General features: G+C 40.6%; 1 protein-coding gene across 1 annotated transcript in view; it reads right to left on the bottom strand.

Annotated features, from left to right (window-relative positions):
* Positions 1–23,074, bottom strand: part of LOC122794622 (phospholipase A2, membrane associated-like) — a 159,213-nt gene that overhangs the window by 92,754 nt on the left and 43,385 nt on the right. The window contains exon 2 of the mRNA XM_044063197.1: positions 12,205–12,349. Coding sequence (XP_043919132.1) covers positions 12,205–12,349 — 145 coding nt within the window. The remainder of the gene's footprint in view (positions 1–12,204; positions 12,350–23,074) is intronic.

The following is a 23,074-nucleotide window of genomic DNA, read 5'->3' as shown; positions in this document are numbered from 1 at the left end:
GACTTATGGGTCTGTAATTCCCAGGGTAAGCAGAGGAACCCTCTTTGTGGAGGGGGATGACAGTGGCAGTTTTCCAATCTGCAGGAACATACCCAGTGCTTAAACTGTGGTCAAAGAGGGTTCTTAGACGTACAGCTAACTCTTGCTTTAAGCAATTTAGGACACAGCCAGGGATGTTGCCTGGTCCCATGGAGGCTGTATTTTTAACCTTGGAAAGGCATTAAAGACCTGTTCCTTAGAGATTTCTGGGGGAGGACATGTAGGAGGGATGTCTTGTGATATATTGGGCAGAGACGGGAGGGGAAGGTCTCACTGAACCTATCTGCCAGCAGGTTAATAATATCACAAGGTTCAGTAGATATTGAGCCATTTACAATAAGTTCTGTGCAAATCTGGGATTTTCCTTTGAGGATGCAGACGTAGCCAAAGAATGCTTTAGGGTTACCCTTGGCTAGAGTGCCCAGTTTAGAGTCATAGTCGGCTTTGGATTTTTTCACTAGGTGTCTTATTTGTTTATTTAGGCTGAGGATGGAGTCCTTTGAGTTTGGGGACTATCTCCTACTGCTTTTAGACAGCAGTTTGTTTCTTCTGTTATATAGCCTGTTTATAGCAGATGTCCACCAAGCAAGTTTGTTCTTGCGTGAGGAACTTGCTTTTATCCTGTCAGGTACAGCCGAGTTGATGCAGCTGTGAAGGTGTTTATACATGGCTTTAGTATAAACCTCGGCATAGGCATCTTTGCCATCAGCAGGGGTAGGAGCTATAAAACTAGCAATATCATCTCATAAGAGATTACAGTTTGCTTTGGAAATTTTTTTTAGTCTAGTTCTAGCTGGAGGAGGGTCAGGTGCTGTTGTTACTTCTAGTGTGACTGACCTGTGGTCAGATCTCACTAGAGATGACTCTACACTTGGGGTGGTGCTATGATCACTCATATTCGTAAGTACTAGATTCAGAATGCTTGAACCCCTAGTGGGGGTGTCCACTAACTGGTCCAGGGCATTAGAGTTTACAAAGTTCAAGAATCTCTGGGTGAGTGCATTGGTACAGGTATAGTTAGACCAATTTATTGATGTGTAGTTGAAATGTCCCAAAACCAGGGTGTTTGGTGGTATATTGAGGGACTACAGGAGGTTCAGGTAGGCATTGCGGATGTCCTGGTTTATGGGGGGGGGGGTGGTCTTATAACTGGTGATAATTTGTTGAGGAGTTTTACCTACAGAGAGTTGTACATGGAGAAGTTCGAGGGACTCATTTAGTCTTACCAATTTGGAGGAGCATTTGTCTTTAATAAAAAATTGATGCTCCTCCTCCTTTGGATTTCCTGCTCTCATTGGATGGCCTGAGTGAATAGAAGACATTGTAACCCAGAATGACTGGGTGCTTTCTGCAGCCTTGAACACATTTCTGTGACAGCATCCTCCAAGATAAGGGCAGCTTCGAATGAGTGCAGTTTTAGGTTTAGACTCCTAGCATTTAGCAGCATGACCCTGATGATGGTTTTTGAAGAACAATTTACATTGGAAATTTTGTACATGTGACATTATCTAAAAAAGGCACTAGGGGGGAGGCAAGAGCCTTTGCCAGAAGCCAAAATCCTAGGGGTAACAGGTGAAGACCATCTCTTGCAAAATATTGAGGTCTATCAACCATATCATCCCAGGCTGACAGGAACTGGATCCCCTTGAATGACACCAGAAACTGAACCAATTGTTGAAGTTGGTCATCTTTTGCTTGTATTGCGGCATCATCCTGGGTGAGGGTAGTATGTTGCTTAAGGCTAGGGACATCCTGCTTCGGACACATAATCAAAGAGCTCAGCCATATCTTTCTTAATATAGTCCAGAAAGGTACATCTCAAGTCATTAACACCAACATGTACTATGACAGAGTCATAACACTACTTGCTACTGAGAGACTTGAGTGCATGTGTGATGTTCCAGATCCTGGCACCAGACAGACAGCTGACCATGACCTTCACCTTATCTAACATGGTGAGTGGCACATCAGTGTGTCTCACAATAGAATCACCTGTGACTAGTACATTTGGTTTTGTGTCACGCCTTAGTGGCTTACTTGGTAAGACACTGGCATGTATGTTTTTATGTGTACTGTGTTTATCTGCAAGTGAACTATATGTAGCAGTCTATGTGCTTTCAGTAGGTTTTTAGAGAGAACCTCCACATATCTGGAGTTATGTGTTGGTTTTGTGGTAGGTGAGGGTGGTGTTATGTGAGTGCTGATAAATGGCTTAGGGTCAGGTATACTGACTGGTGAGCGAGGAAGCTTTGTGTTTATGTCCCTCAATATACCACCTTATGTTTTTATGTAGACACACCTCTTGCAAGTTGAGTTGGAGTATCGTAAAAGATATAGGCTGTCAGTGTATATGAGGCAATTGCTACATTGCCTCGGGATACCTAATTCAACCAGGTAGACAGGAAAAATGGTGGGGTACTGTCCTTCCATAGTGCTAGATAAAAGATGTGGTTGGTAACAGGGATTGACCAGAAATGACCAGTTGGGAATCCTATGAGAGGCTAGTCTACTAGTATAGATGACCAGAACTAGACAGGATAGCTCAGAGGCTGAACTGGTCTGTAAACCGATAGGGAAGCACAACTGTAAAGATGTCCCACTGGAGAACAGACCACAGTTAATGGAAAATGTAATGCTGCTATAACTGAGAACAGTAATCTCAACTGTGCATTAGTGCGCGGCAGTGTGTGAGGTGCAAACCCGGGCAAACATTGGGCTTATAAAATAAATGAAAAAAAAATTACTGGTGGGCAGAATAGCCAATCAAAAGCTTAAAACAGAACCTAGTCTAGACCAATGAGCTTCAATGGATGGGTCTCTAGCCACATACCTCCTGCCACAAGGGTGCAGAGGGCCCTCTCCAGAAAAAGTTTGCTAGGGGTTAGTGCTCAATTCAAATACAAGCAGAACTAGGCACATCAGAATCTGTGGCTAATCTATGCTAAACAGTACAAGTGCCCAGAACACAAGTAAAATGCAGAGGTTGAAAAACAGGCAAAAGTTACTGTAAAATGCAGAAATAATCAGCAAAAACAGTGATACCAGTTAGCAAGTGCAGAAATACAAGCAATAATAGTCTTATTTTTCGTTGTAAGCCTCAGTTGGCTCAGATGCAGATAGCAGAGGAAATGCAATTAACTGAAAATATTTGCCAGGACAGATCCAAGTAGAAGTTAGGTAAGTTTTTAAATTGTTGATAAATGCGTTGTGTTTATTCTCATGTCTAAGGTTTTAGGAAATGGAAATCCACAGCTTGGTTACAGGAACAGAGTATTAGGAGTCACTAAAGTGGCTATTTGATTTGACAATGTCTAGGAGGCTTTGATTCTGAAATATTAAGTCTCTGCAAGGCATATTCTCCGGAAGTAAATTAGAGATGGGTGGGCTTCTGTCGTGTTCATACAGAATTGTATATGCATTTTTAACTGCTTAAATGTTAAAAGTTATTTTAGCTCTAGCCAATTAATCTTATGAAGTACATTACAATGATAAGCCTTTGTTGGGGACATTAGCAGTTTATTTTGCCATTTTATTGTATATTTGCTCTAGCTTATGTAGGTGAGGTTTTGGAAAATTAATAAGGTTAGTGGAGGCATAAAGTAATGTAGGTAGTATAGATTGGGCTGTATTTAGTTGTACTGTTTCTGATAGGTAAGGTTTTGATTTGTTTAACAAACCCATTTTTTCTGAGTTATTGAGGTTACACAGTCAATTTGTTTTTTGAAGGAGAAACTACAATCTATAAATGTACCTAATAGTTTGACATACAAGACTTGCTCAATTAGTATGTTATTTTGTGAAATAATTGAGATTTCACCTGAATTAAAATGTGCAGTTTAGTTTTATTGGCATTTAATAAAATATTTGAGTATTTAAGACAATATTTAAGGCTTTGAAGGTTAAGCTGTACGGAATTCTGCAACTGACTGAGGTTGATAGCAGTACAGGCAACAGTGGTGTTATCAGCGTACTTTATTAATATGGGATCGGGAATTTTGGCATGCATGTCATTTACAAAGATACTGAATAGAACCAGTCCACGTACTGAGCTTTGAGGAACACCTATACTGGATAGACAAGAAGAAACTGCTGGAACCATTTGACTCCTTGACTCCTTGTTGCTGATTGGATAAATAAGTTCTGAACCATTCTGATGGGTTGTGTCCCAGATTCATATTAGAAAAAATAAAAAATAGCAAGTACCCACCTCGACACACTACTACTGATGAGATCAAACCAAATCCTAGTTAAGGAAAACACTACCTATCCATCTGCAACCCACATTCCAAAAATCAGGTATTAAGAAAAGTGTGACATACATATAAAAAGAATGGCTTTTAACTAAAATTGTTTTCAGCTAACTAATGCAGTAAAGCCTTCATCAGGTCTGTGACAAGAACTAAAATCATATACATAGGTAGATAAGTAAAAAGCCCCCCAAAAATGTTTATACAATGAAATCCAGTAGAAAAAACACACAAAATACAGAAAACAGTGGATGAGGTAAACTAATAACATATAAAAGTGTGCAGGTAATGCTAAATGCGGGAATTATACCAATACTTTATGGTAATAGTGTCATGAAATAATGTGTATTTTGAATTTACCATTTAAATCTCTGGTGCAATCTAATCAAAGCAGAACTGAGGTTAAAGTAACTAAACATATATACATTATACATATTCTACACATCATCTTTTATTTTTTAGTATGTTTGGTAGCTTTACTACATAAAAAATATTTCCTCAAAAATTCCCTAAAAAACCTTTACAGATTGTGTGTCAGCTTATGTAAATTCAACAAACTCAATACAGCAAAAGTAGTTTAAGTCCTGGTTTTCTGAATGCATTTAATTTCAGCTGCCAGCATAATTTTTTTCTCCAAAACACCATTGATGTCCCCTTCAAGATCCATATTATATTAGCCAACCTTCATAAATGGAGAGTGCTAGAGATAATACTGGGCCTTAGATTGATTTAAGAGAGTTGCAGAGGTAGAGACCCTTGTTTTTGCTGTAAGAGCAGTTTCATTTTTGAATCCTGTCAAAAAACACATTGAGTAAGTTATAACAAAAGGGTATTTATAAACTGATATAACAGCTACTTTTGTATACCTTTTTCAAGTATTTTTAGAGTTTAGAGATAGTATAGCAATAGGCCTAAAATTGCAAATAGAATTGTTTGTTCTGCCTTTATGAAGAGTTTTATATAACATTAATTCCATAAGACTGGAATATAAGATTTGCTTATTGGTACAAGCATTGCAGTAGGATAGGATATTGTATTCACTGCTATTTGAAGATATTCAGGTGGTAGATGGTCAGGAGTTATTGAGGTAGGTTTTAGCTTTTATGGTAACCTTTTTATCTGAGTGACACTTACCCCTCTATGCCATGGTGCTGCCTGTGACAATAATTAATAGATTCATAGACTGTTATTAAGCTAATGACCAAGTTGCCTTTCTAAGGCTAGCCAAGTTTTCCCAAAAGAATAATGATGTCTTGTACACTGAGGGCCAGACAGTTATAAGCTACCTCTCTCCATAATGGACATGGGTGCCAGGCCCAGTGTAAATTTCTTATTCCCCATCCACTTGCCAAGGTTATGCTTAAACTGGGTAATAGACAATCTCAGCTTCACATAGATGGGAAGCCTGTTCCATAGGAGGGACAGTCTCTGGGACACATATCTGTCTCTCCAGCATGTCCTGTTTCTGTCACAGACAAAATTCAAGTCCTTAAACCTTGTATTTCTGGTACTCTTTTACTTACGAATATGTAGGAGATTCATAAGTCTGGGGTTTGTGGATGTCTTGTAAGCCAGGTGTAGATCACCCCTCAGCAATCTACAGGAGACTGAGTAGAGGAAAAGGGCTTTAAGGTGCTCTGCATAAGGCAGGTTTGTTACACCTTGTATTCTTTTTGTAAGTAACCTCAGAGGTCACTCTAGTTGCTGCATATGCCTGGTCAGATACATACCAAAGGGATCACTATACTCTATGACTGGTCTGATAAGGGTGGAGTACAGTAGGATAATGACCACTATAGACCTAGATGTCATGCCCTTACTTATAATTTGCACATCATAAAAGGATTTCCTCACCACTGTGGCCACGTGGTGGTCAAAAGTAAGGCTAATGTCTACGTGTTTATCCAGATCCCTGACCACTGGGTTGACTCTTAGGGGTGCATTATCAACATGGTAATTAGCCGGGATGGATGACTTTCCAAATGGTACAATTATGTATTTCTTAGCACTGAGTTTAAGACCATGGTTTTGGCACCATTTATTAGTTACAGAGAGACCTTCTTGAATAATGCAAGTATCGCCGGGGGGTCTTTGATAACCCCCAGCTTGCAATCATCTGCAGACCTAGTTTGCCATAAACCTTCAGCATTTGCTTCCATTTCAGAGAAATAGATGCCAAAAAGGAGTAGGCCCAGTACTGAGCCCTAGGGGACTCGACCAGTGACTGGCTTCTTGGTGGAGGTGGCCTCACCTATTTTGACCTTCTGGGTCCTATCAGTGACCCAGTTGGCTATTCAGCTGGTGATAAAAGGTTTATACCTAAATTAGTGAGCTTGTCTATAATACCTGAGTGGGGTGTTATATCAAATACCTTGGCCAAGTTGAGGTAAGCTGTGTGCATATTCTTACCCTAATCCAGTGCTTTGGTGACCCTCTCAGAAAAATCCACCAGATTGAATAGGCATGACCTTTCTTTAACAAAGCCGAACTGTGATGGGTCTAGATTTACAAGATACATATGCCCTAATTTATCATGTCCATGATGATGATGCTTTCCTTGGCCTTACATATGAGGTTGGTAAGACTTATGGGCTTGTAGTTGCTTGGATCAGTGGTTGGACCTCATTTGTGCAGGAGAATGACTCCAGCTATCTTCTATTCCTTGGGCACAAAACCTGACTAAAAGCTCAGTTGAAAAGTGATTTAAGTGGACCAGAGAGGTCATGTTTCAAGCTAGTTATTAAACATCCCAGGATGATATTGGGGCCCATTGATGCAGTGTTTTTGGCCTCGGAAAGTGCATTAATAACCTGTTCTCTAGTAATGTTTGGGGGATTGTGTTATGTGGTATTTCCTTTGGGCTATCAGGGGGATGGGGGGAGAAATTTCAGCTAAACCTGTCAGCCAAAAGGTTGGCAATGGCCTCTGTTTCAGTATGGTTGATGCCATTCACAGTAAGTTCTAATCATTGTTGTGTATTTCCCCTGAGGTTATGGACATAGCTGTAGAATGCTTTATGGTTGTCCTTTGTCTGAGAAGCAATTATTTCTTCAAATTTAGCCTCTGAAGTATTAATTACCCCTCTTGCCTGCCTGTTGAGATTGTTCAAGGGGCTTTTAGTATGTGTGGCTTTGCTCCTCCTATGCTTGGCCATTTTTTTTTCTTTTGTTGTATAACTGACGGATATTAAGATTCCACCAGGGTGGCTTGTTTCTTGAGTTGAGTTTGTCTTATTCTTGTACGAGTGGGCACAGCTTGTTCTATCCAGCTATCAATATGGCTGTACAGAGATTTTGTAAATAGCTCAGTATATGCTGTGTTGTTTACTGGGTTTGGGGGTGCTTGGAATTTAGCCAAGGTGTCTCTTAGTAGAGTGAGGTGAGCCTGGGAATAGTTCCTAAACATTTTTGGTTTTGCTGGATCCCGCATTTAATTTTTTCTTTCAAGGAATACCACCTTATGGTCAGATCTGACAAGCAAAGATATACTGGGTGAGGAGCATTGGCCCCATGTTCGTGAGTACAGTGTCAAGGATGTTTGTACTTCTGATAGGAGAATGGACCATCTGTTCCAGGATGTTGGTATTAACAAAATTTAGGAATCACTGGGCTTGTGCATTAGACGTGGTGTAGGATTCCCAATCTATAGAGGGGTAGTTGAGATCCCCCATAAATATCATATTGGGTTGAACGGTGATGGACTCTAGTACATTGAGATAGGTAGTATTGGTTTCCTGGGACATGGAGAGGGACCTATATGTTGCAAGGATACAACACCCTGTTTATGGTGAGTTGCACATGTATGAGTTCCAGTGAGTCATACACTTTAACTAGTCTGGATGTGAGATTAATCTTAATATAGACTGACACTCCTCCACCTTTAGTTCCCTCCTGTGCCTTAGCTGGTCTAAAGGTGTAAAAGGCATTATAACCTTGTATTGCTGGGGTGCTCTCAGTAACTTTAAACCATGTCTCCATTACTACACAGATGTCTACACTCTTCAGGGAGAGGAAGGCTTGGGAGTGCAGTATCTTGTTAAGACTTCTAACATTGAGCAGTACCACCTTCAGATATTCCTTCATATGTTCAGTTAAGTCAGCAGGTTTATCAGTTTGGCACTGCCTAAAAAAGGCACTATGGGAGTTGAAAGGGTCTTTGCCACTATCCAAAAGCCTAGAGGGGATGAGTGCAGACCACCCCTGGCAAAGCAGTGTGGTCTGTCAATCATGTCCTCCCAGGCCATCAAATATTGTAACCCTTGGATTGACACTAGAAGGTTAGCCAATTGTTAAAATAAATCATTTTCGTTTGGTAACATTGCATCATCCTTGGAGAAGGTAGCATGCTGCTCAGTGCTAGGCTCATACCTGCCAGAGACACATAATTAGCAAACTCGATCATGCCTTGCTTCATATAGTCAAGGGAGTGACGTCTCAGGACCTTTACAGTAATGCCCCATTTGGTATGTACTGCACAAAGCACCTGCAGCAATTGGAGAGACCTCAGAGGTTTCTAACAAAGAAGATCAAGGGACTCCATCATGCACCTTACACAGACTGACTAAAGTCCCTGTCACTATACTCCGTATTGTATAGACTTCTTAGGGGAGACTTATGCCTGGCCTACAGAGCAATCCAAGACCCAAACCTAATAAACTTGTGGCATATCAGTAGATAAAATGGGACTAGGACTACCCATTCCAGGGACCTAAATACGGCCTATAACTTAAATAGGACATGCTGGAGGGGCAGATTTATCTCCCAGTGACTGCCACATCTTTAGAATAGGCTACCAATTCATGTGAAACACAGCACCTCTATGCCACTGTTCAAGAGGAAAGTGGATGAGTGGAAGAGACACTATAAATTGTTACCAGGAATAGTGCCCACAACCCTCCTGGATATGGGCAGTCATCACTGAATGCAATCTTGGATATTGACTAGCATTTTCATGGTATTACATTGGGATGAAATGGCTAGGCTTAAAATGACCTTTGATCCTATGAACACCCACATGGGCTATGAAAGAGTCATAGTGGTACCTTTGGTTCAATGACCTGAGTACCTGTGTGACTTGATGGATCCTAGCCCCAGAAAGTCAGCTAACCATGACTCTCTCCTTACTCAGTCTGGTGAGGAGGACATTGGTGTGCCTCACTATAGAATCACCAATGACCAGGAAATTTGGCTGTCTGCTGGTTTGCCTTAAGGGATTAGCAGTGAAGGCATTTGATACAGTGTTACTATGTGTAACTGTGGGTAGTGTTTTAACAAAGTGTTTATGTGATGACTAAGGACACTTTCTTTGATTGTATTGTGCAGGAGATCTTAGCGTTTTAGGAAGGTTACCACTAAGTGCCTCAGCATAAGTAGTTTTATGTGTAGGGTCTTTACCATGTGCAGTAGGGGCGGTGCAACTGTCACTGACAAACTCTATAGGATTAGTTTTGGTTGTATGAGAGAGTTTTTCCTCCAGTGTTAGAGTGTATTTACACCTCTTGCATACAGTATCTGTTTTATTAAGAATAAATGGGTTTTTAGTGTACATGCGGCAGTTACTACAATGCCTCAGAATACCCATCTCAACCAGACTGGCCACAGAGAGAGAGTCTGGACATGCATATCAGCTATGAGCAAACTAGATACTCTAGTAGTTTAAAAATCTGTCTAGACAGTAATGCTACAGGAGTGCAGGCCACAGATCAGAACAAAATCACTTAGGATAGCAGGGACAATAAGTCTTCACCAATAATTCCCAGCTCAGAGGAGTGAAGGCTACCCTCTCCTTCCACAAGAGTGTAGACCACAAACATTCCTAATGCAAAATAACTGGTTTGAAACCCAAATGCTTAAACCAGAACAAAGACACTTAGAATACCAGACACAATAAGCCTTCACCAGCAATTCCCAGTTCAGAAGGGTAGAGGCTACCCAGTCCTCCCACAAGAGTGTAAACCACAGACCTTCTTAATGTAAAACAACTGGTTTGGAGCCCAAGTTCTTAAACCAGAACTAAGACATTTTGAGAATAACAAATACAGTACGCCTTCAACCAGCAATTCCCAGCTTAGAAGGGTGTAGGCTATCCTCTCCTGCCACAAGAGTTTAGACCACAAACCTTCCTAATGTAAATAACTGGTTTGGAGACCAAGTGCTTAAGTCAAAATTAAGAGGCTTAGAATAACAGTTACAATTCAATCAGGTTACTTACAAGTAGTAATAAATGCAGCAGAACAAATGCAACTAAATAATGTAAGAACAATAATAACTGAATGAGAAATAATAAGAACTGAATAATTTAAGAACCTCTGAGCTACACGCTCTAAGGACCTAAACCTTGTCACCACAATGAACAGAACATGCTGGAGGGATAGATTCCTGTCCCAGAGACTTCCCATACTCTGGAACAGACTACCTATCTATGTCAAACAGAGCGCCTCATTAGCACTCTTCAAGAAAAATCTTGATGATTAGATGGGAAATAGGAAGTTCACCCCGGGGATCACTTATGTGGCTCTGCTCAACAGGGGTACAGGAAAATAATTTTCTTGGGTGGCGAAAGCCAGGGTACCTTTTTGTCTAGGCTTATATAGGCCCTAGGGCTAATAGTCTACTACCTACCTATGAACCTATGAACAAACAGCAAAATGAAAAATAAAGTAATAAGGTAGGAAAAAGCACAGATACAATAAAAGCAGCTGAATAAAGTGCAATTTTTTTAAGTACATGCAAGGGTAGAAACAGAAGATGATTCAAGTTTAAGAGGTTAAGGGGCTGGGCAATCCGTCTCAAAAAACTCCTGCTTTACTCCGTCGCATATCGCCTACTCAGTGGCGATCTCTGCCTAACATACAAAGCTATGTCAAACCCAGAGCTGTTGCACATGCTCCACTTAAAGAAATCCCAATCCCTCCGAGCTACACGCTCTAGGGACCTAAACCTTGTCACCACAATAAACAGAACATGCTGGAGGAATAGATTCCTATCCCAGAGACTTCCCATACTCTGGAACAAACTACCTATGTATATCAAACTAAGCTCCTCATTAGCACTCTTCAAGAAAAATCTTGATGATTGGATGGGAAATGGGAAATTCACCCCGGGGATCACTTCTGTGGCTCTGCTTGACAGGGGCACAGGAAAATAATTTTCTTGGGTGACGAAAGTCAGGGTACATTTTTTGGCTAGGCTTGTATGGGCCAGCGACTTCCCATACTCTGGAACAGACTACCTATCTATGTCAAACAGAGCTCCTCATTAGCACTCTTCAAGAAAAATCTTGATGATTGGATGGGAAATGGGAAATTCACCCCGGGGATCACTTCTGTGGCTCTGCTCGACAGGGGCACAGGAAAATAATTTTCTTGGGTGGCGAAAGCCAGGGTACATTTTTTGGCTAGGCTTGTATGGGCCCTAGGGCCAATAGCCTAGTACCGACCTATGAACCTATGGGCATTCCAAACTGCTCTCTCAGTACTCAGTAGAATGCTCTGATGAGATGGGACTAGGAGGAGCATCCAAAATCAAAATGAGGAATGTTATTTCTCAGCTCCTCGCACTAATTAGCTGGATGTTATTCACTGTCTGCAAAGGAATTGTTTTCCAACTTTTCCAACTGACCCAAACCAAGGCCTCTTTAAACTCCAAAAGAACAAAAATAACTGGAAACGAAATAGTCAGGCAGAGAACAGCAAGTCAAACAAGCACTACAGCTAAGTAAAGATGCCTCCAAATATATTGTTGAACCTAATTTGAGTCTATCAGAGGCATTTGTTTGCTGGTTCTACTGATGAGAGAAGCAAATTAGAAAGGCAGAAGAGAAAGCAAATGATACTGCAAAATACAGTATAAATGTGACTGTAACTATGCATCTTGAATTCGAACAAGTTAAAAGCAAATATATTTGCACATTCCTGTACCTGTCAGTTGCGTCCACAGGCTGTCCTTTCCCTCCTATTCCACAGTAGCAGCCATAACCCGTGTAATCTTGCAGGATATTTCTTCTTGTGGCATAATAGACTAGTGACCCAAACTGCATGGTATTGCTATCAGCACAAGGAAAAGCTGTAAATGAAAGCATTTTCCATGTTGTATTAATGCTTAAACACAGAATACACTTATTAACACGATTTCAGCCAATGACTGTGTACTCAGACCTCTAAGTTGTCATTTGTAAACCAATATTTCTTAATATGTCTGTAGGTTGGTAAAGCAGCTGGCAAAAATCTGCCAGTGTTAGATAGGACTGAAAAGGGGCTGCTAATCCAAGTTTCCTAAACTTGACTTGGCATTAAGGCAGAAAATCTAGTTCCAAATTCAGATTAACTGACTAACTGCAATTTGATTATTTTGAGAAAATCATGAATTACTGCTACTGGAAGGATTTTTTGGATAGTTATCCAATTTTATTATGTACATTTAGGTGCATTCCAGATGAATAATAACTCATGCTATTATTAACATAAAAAACTGAGAATAAAAATTAACAATATGATTTTCTGTATACAAAGTCTACCTATTTTTTTTTGTCCACCAGCCAAAGCATCCATTGGTAAAGACATTTCCTTTATCTTTAAATTAACTTGCTCAACTAGAATATGGTTTAACTCTATTTACCTCAGCTCGTCTCAAAAAAAAATATCACTGTAATCCATTGCAAATAAAAGTTACTGTTTTATTAGTAATTCTCCAAGAATGCAACATCATTCTGACACCATTTTCAAAGCTAAATGGTTAACAACTAAAGGCAGATCAAGTCTTTTCTTGGGATCCCTCCTTTTCAGGCTACTGTATCCGGATACACATTCACCTCTTGCCATGAAACATATTTCAGCAGCTTCACCATACAACCTCAGGAATCAGTACAGTGTTGTCCCAAACCTTCAGACTTCCATAACTAAACAACACTGCACTAACCACAGATTCTCTATCCCAGCCTCCAAGCTCTGGCAATCTCTTCCTAAATATTTAACTGATACTTTGGAGTACTCTCAGTTCTGGCCTCCAGCTCAAACAGTTCTTGAGGAATCACTGTGAATGGAAATGTCTTAATTCAGGACAGATTATGTAATCAAACAATATCCCAGCCAATAATACTATAACCAGACTGTCTGTAACTGAATCTTAGAACCTTTATTACTGCTGTTTGTAAATATGTAAATAGTGGATCTATGTTATGACATTGACTTACCAAAATGTTGATGTTCATAACACTGAACCCGGATTATGAAAGCACTACAGCGTTGATGTCCCAGAAAGTAGAACTTTGGGACATCATACATTGCAAGTAGATTGTGGTACTACAGGGATTAGGGGTTTTCCCATCCTTAGCTTTAGGGCAATCTCAGAGTTGTTATATATATATAATTAACAGGGGGGTGGGAGTGCAGTGGGGAGCAGCCCCCTAGCAAAAACGTGTGTGATGCTCCAATGTTCATCTTTCTGGAATGTTTCAATAATGTGGATTCAATATTATGAATGTCGACATTTTGACAATTAGACATTCTAACAAAGTCCCATACATAGTACCCACTCCTTTAACCTTCATCCTCATGTCATCCTTTACTATTAATATTCCCTTAATATTCAATAGTCTTCATTCCCTTCACTCACACACACACACACACACACACACACACACACACACACACACACACACACACACACACACACACATACTCACACACACACACACACACACACACACACACACACACACACACACACACACACACACACACACACACAGTTGCTATTCTATTTTGCATCCATCTGTTAGACTACAAAATTGTTGTTTCAAATTTCATAGTCCTACACTTTTATAAACGTAGAATTGTCTTAACCTATTGTTGTTATTCTGTGCACATTAGATGTATTTTTCTTGTAGGTTTTCTTATTCTTCATAAATTGCTCAGTTGTGTATTCAACCTCGGAGGAACGTGAACTTGGTCATCGAGCCTGAAATTGGCAATTCTTGATCAGTGCTCTGCCCTTGTAAATAAATGCTCATAAGTAAATAAACAAACAAATAAATAAATAAACCACGATCCCATCTGTTGGAGTTGGTGATAGCTGAGGTGGATGTAAAGGATCCCGTGGCACTTACTTTATTTTACTTATCGTGTACAATGTTCGCACATTTCGTATTTCACATCATACACTTTTTCATTAGATACACCTTAATATTCCTTACCGATTCGCTCCCCATCCCTTCAGCCACAGCCACGGTTTTATTTCCAGTATTATTTCCTTATTGTCCTATTTGTTTTACATTAACTCTTCCATAGGTTCACAGGCTAACTGATTTTGCAGGTCCTTTTAAGCCTAGCTAATTTTCCTTAAAGGTGGGAATCAAACCCTGTACCTTGTGTCTGAGAGGTACATACCTTAAGCATTATTCCAACCCCTAACCCCTTCCCATCTCCTTTTCCACAAAAGTACAGTTGTGTAAATAACCTTACCATAACAGAAGATGTTTGAATGATCCCAGGGGTGGGAAATTGGCCTAATGGTTAACATGTTTACCTTATAGACACAAGGTGCAGGGTTTGATTCTCACATGGGGTAACTGGCTAGGCTTAAAATGGCCTGAAAGGGCAGGTAGCCTAGTATGAACCTATGAACCTATGAACCACTGCAGTAGCCTTACCTATGTGGGTTATATCCTGCCAAGTATATAACAGTTGGCCAGCTCCCAAAGCTTCAGGGCACCTTCCATGCATTGAAACTGTAAGACAGCTCTAGCTGAGCTTACTAAGAGGCAAGTTTGGGCAAAAAGCCCTTCAGACCTTTCCATGCAAAAGACAAAGGGAGGCTGAGCCCTGGAAGAACAATGCCAGGAACACCAACATATAAATGTGCACATCCTGGAATAAAAAACACACCAAAAAACAAGGAGGGAGAGAGCAGCTACTGCAGCAGTAATCATTCGAACATCTACTGTTATGGTAAGTTTACTTACATAGCTGTACTATGTTCATCATTCATAGGTAGGTACTAGGCTATTGGCCCTAGTGCCCATATAAGCCTAGCCAAAAAGGTACCCTGGCTTTCGCCACCCAAGAAAATTATTTTCCTGTGTTCCTGTCGAGCAGAGCCACAGAAGTGATCCCCGGGGTGAATTTCCTATCCCCCATCAAACCATTTTTTATTTATTTTATTTATTTTACATTTGTTAACCGGGCTGGTCCAACTGGATACATGTCCATTTTCAGTGGAGTCCACTATCTACTACATGATAATTAACAGTATATTATCAAAATACATACACATACATATTCCACTCATGACTACATATGATACAGATATTAGGAATTGGCATTGGAAAAAGTACACAGTGAAGGGACATTAGAAAGAGATAGAAAGAGGAAGGTAAAGTTACAAGATAAAGAGGTGTTATAGGTAATAATAATAATAAAAATAAATAAAGAAAGAAGAAAGAAAAGAATATATGATGGAGATGGGAGATGGCAGCCAGCAGCTTCAGCTTGGTCAAAGAAGAAAGAAAAGAAAGAGAAAGAATATATGTGTAGGAGATGCCAGGGGGTGATCAGCAGGTGAGTCACAGGAACAAAACCAGTGGTTGCTTAGGTGGTGTTTAGATTAGTTTTAAATATACAGACAGAGGTTTTGGGATGTCAGGTTTGGAGGAAGTAGGTTCCATTTTTACCAATTGAGTTGGAGAACATATTTGATTCTATACAGAAGTAAACAGTGATTAGAGAACCATTGCTCTATGGTAGGATGGCAGGAGTCTGAAAGATTATTGTTCCATAGCACTGCTTGTTTGATTAATGGATTTCAATAAAGGATAGTAGGGATTATTTTGAAGGAGGTGATTGAGTAATTGTTTATGTATACATTTCTCCATTATTTTGCAATGGAGTTTGAGTATTCCAAGGAAGAATCTTTAAGTTTTGAAGCAGGTAGGTGGGTATAGGTTTGAGATGAAATGACGGGTGGGTACAGTTAGAGGTGTCTAGTAAAGAAGGGTCAGGGTTTTGCTGGTTGGCTAGATTGAGTATAGTATATGTGATAGTAGTGATGCATTCCCATTCTTTGTTTGGTGTTGGGGGGAATTTTTGTAGCTGGCGTAAAAAATCCTTTTTATCTTGTAGGATGGCTAGTTTAGTTTGTTTCTACTATCATATAGTTGTTTAGTGTTTTTGTTGAAAAACCATTTGCAGTTCTAGATTTCATGCGTCATCAAGATTTTTCTTGAAGAGTGCTAATGAGGAGCTTTGTTTGATATAGATAGGTAGTTTGTTCCAGAGTATGGGAAGTCTCTTGGACAGGAATCTATCCCTCCAGCATTTTCTGTTTATTGTGGTGACAAGGTGTGGGTCCCTAGAGCGTATAGCTTAGAGGGATTGGGATTTCTTTAAGTGGAGCATGTCCAACAGCGCTGAGTTTGACATAGCTTTGTATGTTAGGCAGAGATCACTTCTGGGTACGTGATATCGAAGGAGTAAAGCTGGAGTTTTTTGAGATGGTCTGCATAAGGCATCTGTTTGAGAGCGGTAATCTTCTTTTGAGGTATTTCTGTGGCCTTTCCAGTTGCTGTACATGTCTTGTGAGGTACATACCAAAAGGGGCATTGTACTCTATAATGGGTCTAATGAGTGACAAGTAGCGGGGAAAAATTACTTGTTTTTTCCTGGATGAGAAACCTTTTGTGATGAGGTGTGCCACATAGAAGGATTTCCTGACTACTGTGGCAATGTAATTATCTAAGGAGAGACTACTGTCCACCAGTGTCCCAAGGTCTCTTATCACACTTTTGGTGTTAAGTACACTGCCACTTATGTGGTAGCTCATGGGTACAGAGTTTTTACCAAAGGGGATGACAATGCACTTTTTGGCATTGAGCGTGAGGCCATGGCTTTGACACCAGGCATCTGCTTCAGTGAGGCCCTTTTGTAGGACGTCCACATCATTAGGAGTTTCAATTATGGCTCCTAGTTTACAGTCATCTGTGAACTTCATTAGCCAAAGACCTTCTGTGTTAGCCTGTACTTCAGAAAAGTAGATTCCAAACAGGAGAGGACCCAGGAATGATCCCTGTGGTACTCCACTTGTCACTGGTCCGAAGTCAGATTTGGAGTCTGCTACTTTCACAGTGTGTGTTCTGTCAGTGAGCCAGTTGGCAACCCATCTTGTGACATAACGATTTATACCTAGTTTAGTGAGTTTATCTATAATTCCAGAGTTGGGGATGGTGTCAAAAGTCTTGGCGAGATCTAGATAGGCTGTGTGCACCACCTTACCCTCATCTACAGCTTTGGTGACTGCTTCAAAAAAGTCTATCTGGTTTAGGAGACATGATCTGCCTTTTACAAACCTGAACTGGGTGGAGTCCAGAGTTTGGAGATGTCTTTGTTTATAAGTGCCATGATGATACGTTCCATGGCCTTGCAGACTAGGCTCATTAGGCTAATGGGGTGGTAGTTCCTGGGGTCCATGGTGGCTCCCCTTTGTGGAGTGGGATAACTGTTGCTGTGCCCCATTCAGTGGGCACAAAGCCTGAGATGAGGCTATGATTGAACATGGTGCTTAGGTGGGGTGCCAGTTTATTCTGTAGTTTGTGTAGAACGCAGTCTGGGATGTTATCAGGTTCCATGGATGCTATGTTCTTGGATTTAGATAGTGTGGTTTTTACCTGTGCAGCCGAGATTACAGGAACTTTGCATTCTTCCGGTACAGAGATGGGCCCTTTAGGGGGTGAGAGGGGGGTAAAGTTAGCACTGAACCTATCTGTCAGGATGTTGGCAATATCAGTTGGTTTTGTATATTTAGTGCCATTGTGTTGTAACTCAGAGCAGATCTGAGTGTTGCCATTGAGATTCTTGACATAGCTATAGAATGCTTTGTGGTTGTCTTTAGAATCAGTGGCAATTTTGTTTTCGTAACTAGCTTTGGAGGATTTTATGAGGGATCTCCGCTTCTTACTGAGGCTGACCAGGGAGTTCCTCCAATCATGAGATTTTATTCTTTTTTGCAACAGTTTCTTTTTTCTGTTGTAGAGTTTGTTTATGGCAGGGACCACCAGATTGGCTTCCTTTTTTTGGAGGATAGCATCTTGGTTCTGTTAGGGATAGCACGATCCATGCACTCGTGTAAGTGCTTATAAAGTGCATTTGTGTAGGATTCAGCAGTTGTACCTCTACTGTCTGTCTGCATGGGTATCGTGAAGTTTGCCACTTCTGTCTTAAGAAGTGTGAAGTTGGCTTTGGAGAATTTTTTTACGGTGGTTTCCCTAATGGGGGTTGGGGGAGGGATGTAGATGTTTACGGTAATTAGCTTGTGGTCGGATCTGATCAACGAGGAATTGACCTCTGGTGTGGAACACTGGTTGCCCAAGTTGGTAATGACCATGTCTAGGATACTGCTGCCCCTGGTGGGGGTGTGGATAAGTTGATATAAGGCACTGGAATTTATGAATTCCAGAAAACGTTGAGCAAAAGAGTTGGCACATGAGTAGTTTTCCCAGTTAATGGTGGGGTAGTTCAAATCACCCATTATTAGGGTGTTGGGTTGTACCCTAATATTTTCCAGTGTATCAAGAAATGAGGAGTGGAAATCCTGGGGCATGGTGGGGGGTCTGTAGCAAGTTACAATTTGGATTGCGGTCTTGCCCAGAGTTAGTTGCACTTGGATAATCTTGGATGCATTATGCTGAGCAACTAGACTGGAGGTGTGGATATCCTTAATGAATATGGACATGCCTCCACCTTTAGTGTTTTGGTCCAAGTTAGATGGCCGAAAGGTGTGGTACGAATTACTGCCTGGTAACGCAGGGGTGCTCTCTGGAGCCTTGAACCAGGTCTGTGTTACTGTACAGATGTCGATGTTCTCCATTTTAAGGCGTGCCTTGAGTGAATGCATTTTGAGGTTTATACTTCTAGGATTGAGTAGCATTACCCTCAGATTTTGCTTGCTTGTACCTGTTATGGTGGTGAATTTGTCATTTGAACCTTGCCTAAAAAAGGCACTATAGGGATGGCAAGAGCCTTAGCCAGTATCCGGAATCCCAAGGGTGACAGGTGCAGGCCATCTCTGGCAAAGCATCGTGGTCTGTCAATCATGTCATCTCAGGCAGACAGATACTGGATCCCCTTAGAATGACACCAGAAGCTTAGCCAATTATTGAAGTCAATCATTTGTCCTTGTATCATATCAATGACTGCTGCAGTAGCCTTAGCTACATGGGTAGATTACCCTAGCTAGCTAACTACATTTGGCAGGTAGAAGGAGAAGAGTCAAGGAACCCCTGGAAAATGGTCCTAGCAAAGACAGATCTGGACCTACAGAAGGAATCAAGCTTATAGTGCTTTGATAAAGTATGTACAAAGGACCAAGTAACAGCTTCTAGAACACTTCTAGCATCCAACACTTTCCAAAAAGCAACAGATGAAGCCATGGCCCTAGTACAGTGGACTTTGACTACATCTGGAATAGTGGTGAGTATAACAGAAAAGCAGAAGACAATCTGGTGAGGAAGATTTGGGACAGACAGGAAGAAGGTAAGAGGAAGTGAGGACATACAGCTAAGAGGTACATGGATTGTGTGAAAGATGATCTGCGACAGTTAGGCATGAGTGTTGAAGAAGGCAGGAGTGTGGCACTGAATCGAGAGAGGTGGTGACAATTAACACGATATCCCGACCACGTGTAGGGAAAAAGAATGGGAAAAGGGGGGCTGATGATGATGATGATGGTGAGTATAACAAAAAGTAATATAACAGAAGGTAATAGTCTTAGACAACAATTTGGAAATAGTCTGTATGGATACAGCTTGTCTCTTCTTACCTTCACAAGAAATGAAAAATTATTTTCAATATCTGAAAGATTTAGTTTTATCAACATCTTACCTGATGTGGACATCCAAGTTATGGAGTATCCTTTCTCCCTCATTTTTAGGTTCAGGAAAGAAAACGGGGATGGATAGTTTGGCAAAAACTAATTATACTCAAATACAACTTTAGGCATAAAAGAAGGATTAGTTCTCAAAGAAACCCTATCCTTATGGAAAATAAGATAGGGCTGACTCACTATAAGAGCTTACAACCTAGACACCTTTCTTGTAGAGGTCAGAGCAATCAGCAAAACTGTTTTCTAGTCAAGAACCTCAAGACATCCAGGTTAGCTAGTTCAGCTGGAGGAAGTGCTACCTTCTATAACACAAAATTAAGATCCAAAGGAAGGACCCCTGGCTTTCTTGGAGGCCTCTTATGCAAAACCCACTTTTAAAAAACATTTTTGCATGAGACTGCCTTGAAAGAGGAGGTTCAATGGGCAGGCATGACTAAATGGTCGATAAATTAATTACAGTCAGTGAGATGGCACTTTGCACTTTCCCCTTCTCTCCCTGTTAAAATGGGTGTTCCCCAAGGATCTAATCTAGACCCATTACTATTCAATATCTTTACTAATCTACTCTATACTTCTTGCCCTCAGTCATCCCTTGTACAATACGCACATGACTCTACAGTCATCACCATCTAAGACCCCCCACCAAACTCGCCCCTGCTACTCAGGCATCAGTTAAAACCTGGCTCTCCAATAACCAACTAAATCTGATCCCTAAAAACACTAAACTCTTGCTCTTTCTTCCCAAAAACTTTAACCATCTTAAATCTACTTTCTCTATACTGTCTCCCAATAACACTTCAATTGTAGTGGAACCTAGCACAAAACTCTTAGGTGTCACTATAGATGATCAACTTAAATTTGACTTACACATTAACAACTGTATCAGGAAGACCCATCAGAAACTAGGCTCTCTATACAGAAACAAAACGTTTCTCATTTCCAAAGCAAAAGTAACCCTCTGTCATATATACCTTCTACTCAGTCTACTGTATGGCTCTCAAATTCTAATAAATCTTAACTCCACACTCCTAGCTAAACTAGACTCAACCTACAACAAGGTAGTAGATTCTCAGCAACCACACTCACAAAACCCATCACTGCCTTTCACTTAAACACTTAAACTGGCTTGAACTATCTCACCTGCTTCTTTTCTTTCAGCTTCAGATCATACACTCTATCCTTTACCAACCTTCCTACTGTCCTAACATCTCTTCTCTTATCTCCCATTACTCTCCCACTAGATTTCTCCATAACTCAAACGAAGACCTGCTACTATAAACCCAAGACTAAAATTGGATGCAACTTCTATAGCTATCATAAGTTAGTACTAGGCCAACTGCCCTTCTGAGCCATTTTAAGCCTAGCCAATTACCTCAAGTGAGAATCAAACCCTGTATCTTGTGTCTGTAAGGTAAACATCTTAACCATTATGCCAACCTCCCATCCTATCATCCTACCATTTCTTGTAACAGGCTCCCACTACAAATCAGATCACTAAAACAACCTAAACAATTCAAAGTAGCTGCCAAAGAACACCTAAAAACTATCTGGTCATGCCTCAGTACTGACCCTCCATACACTTCACATTAACCCCTAAATTTTCCTCTATTTCACCCATTATCTTTTATCCATCTCCTACTCTCAGTATCAGTTAACACCCTCTACCCTTCCTAACAAGTCTAATACCTGGCACTCCAAACCACAAACTTTCTGTGCCTTAGTCCAACATTTATTCTATCTCTTATTTATGTCCTCTAAATCTGCACTTGATAGAAATATATGTTATATGGAATTTATTGTTTTGACTGTATAATTATGTATTTATTTTCATTACCAAATTTTGAATCACGATGTGTAAATAATTCTTTGTAACCTTTCTGTAAACTACTGCTGCTAATTTTACTGTATAATGTACTGGAGCTTTTCGCCTCGGGCCTCCGCTGAAAAGGGTTTTTTCAGCTCAATCGAACTAACCTGATCAACAAATGTAAAATAATTAAAAATAATAAATAAATCTTGCCAGCTGATTGTTCAAGGATGAGGCAAAGAGTTCTACTTGAGGAACTCTCCACAGATGGATCAAATCTTGAAATACCCATGAAGTAGTTTCCATTCTTAAGGGTTTGCCCTGGTTCTGCTCAACTTGTCTGCCACACAATTGTGCTTGGATGGCATGTAGGATATCTGTAGAGTATGATTGTGCTGTGAAGCTATATTCCAAGCTAGCATGGTATGACCATGGTATGACCTGGTCACCCCTTGCTTGCTGATGTACCACATGACTGTGGTATTGTCTGTAATGACTTAAAGAGGTCCTGGGGACCAAAAATGGTTCAGAAAGTTGAGTGCCTTGATCACGGCAAGCATCTCCTTAATATTTGTGTGCTTGTGTCTCTTCTTGGTGTCCAACACTCCCCTGCACATTTATCCAGTCTGAGACTGCTCCCCAAGCAAAGTCCAAGGTATCTGTGGTGAGTGACTGTTTTGAAGCAGGGATCGAGAAGGGGAGACCTGGAATTAATGATATCTGTTGTCTACACCAAATGATTTCTCTTCTGACAAACCCCAGCACTGAAATTCAAAAGATAAAGGGTGCTGGTGCTGGAACCAAAGGGATTGCAGATACCACAGCATCTTTCTCATATAGTCTTGCCAGTGGTATTATGAGAATCATAAATACGACAAGACTTAAAATCCAGAGGTATTCCCTTGCAATGATCAAAGTCTAAATAGAAAACCTTAGAAATAGATCTAGATATAGATTCTATTTTTTGTGTGAAAGAAAATCACTTTGAATTGAGGTGTCTAGTTGACATCCCAGGAACACAAGCCTGTGTGAGGGAGCCAGGAAAGATTTGGAATCCCAGCTTGTGTAAGAGATCTATCAGCCAAAAGAGAGATTCCTGACACTTTGAAAAA

The sequence above is a fragment of the Protopterus annectens genome, chromosome 2.part1 (genome assembly GCF_019279795.1).
Source record: "Protopterus annectens isolate FY-2018-M chromosome 2.part1, PAN1.0, whole genome shotgun sequence".
NCBI lineage: Eukaryota > Metazoa > Chordata > Ceratodontiformes > Protopteridae > Protopterus > Protopterus annectens.
The sequence above is the reverse complement of the archived record's forward strand: the minus strand, read 5'-3'. Positions and strand labels throughout refer to the sequence as shown.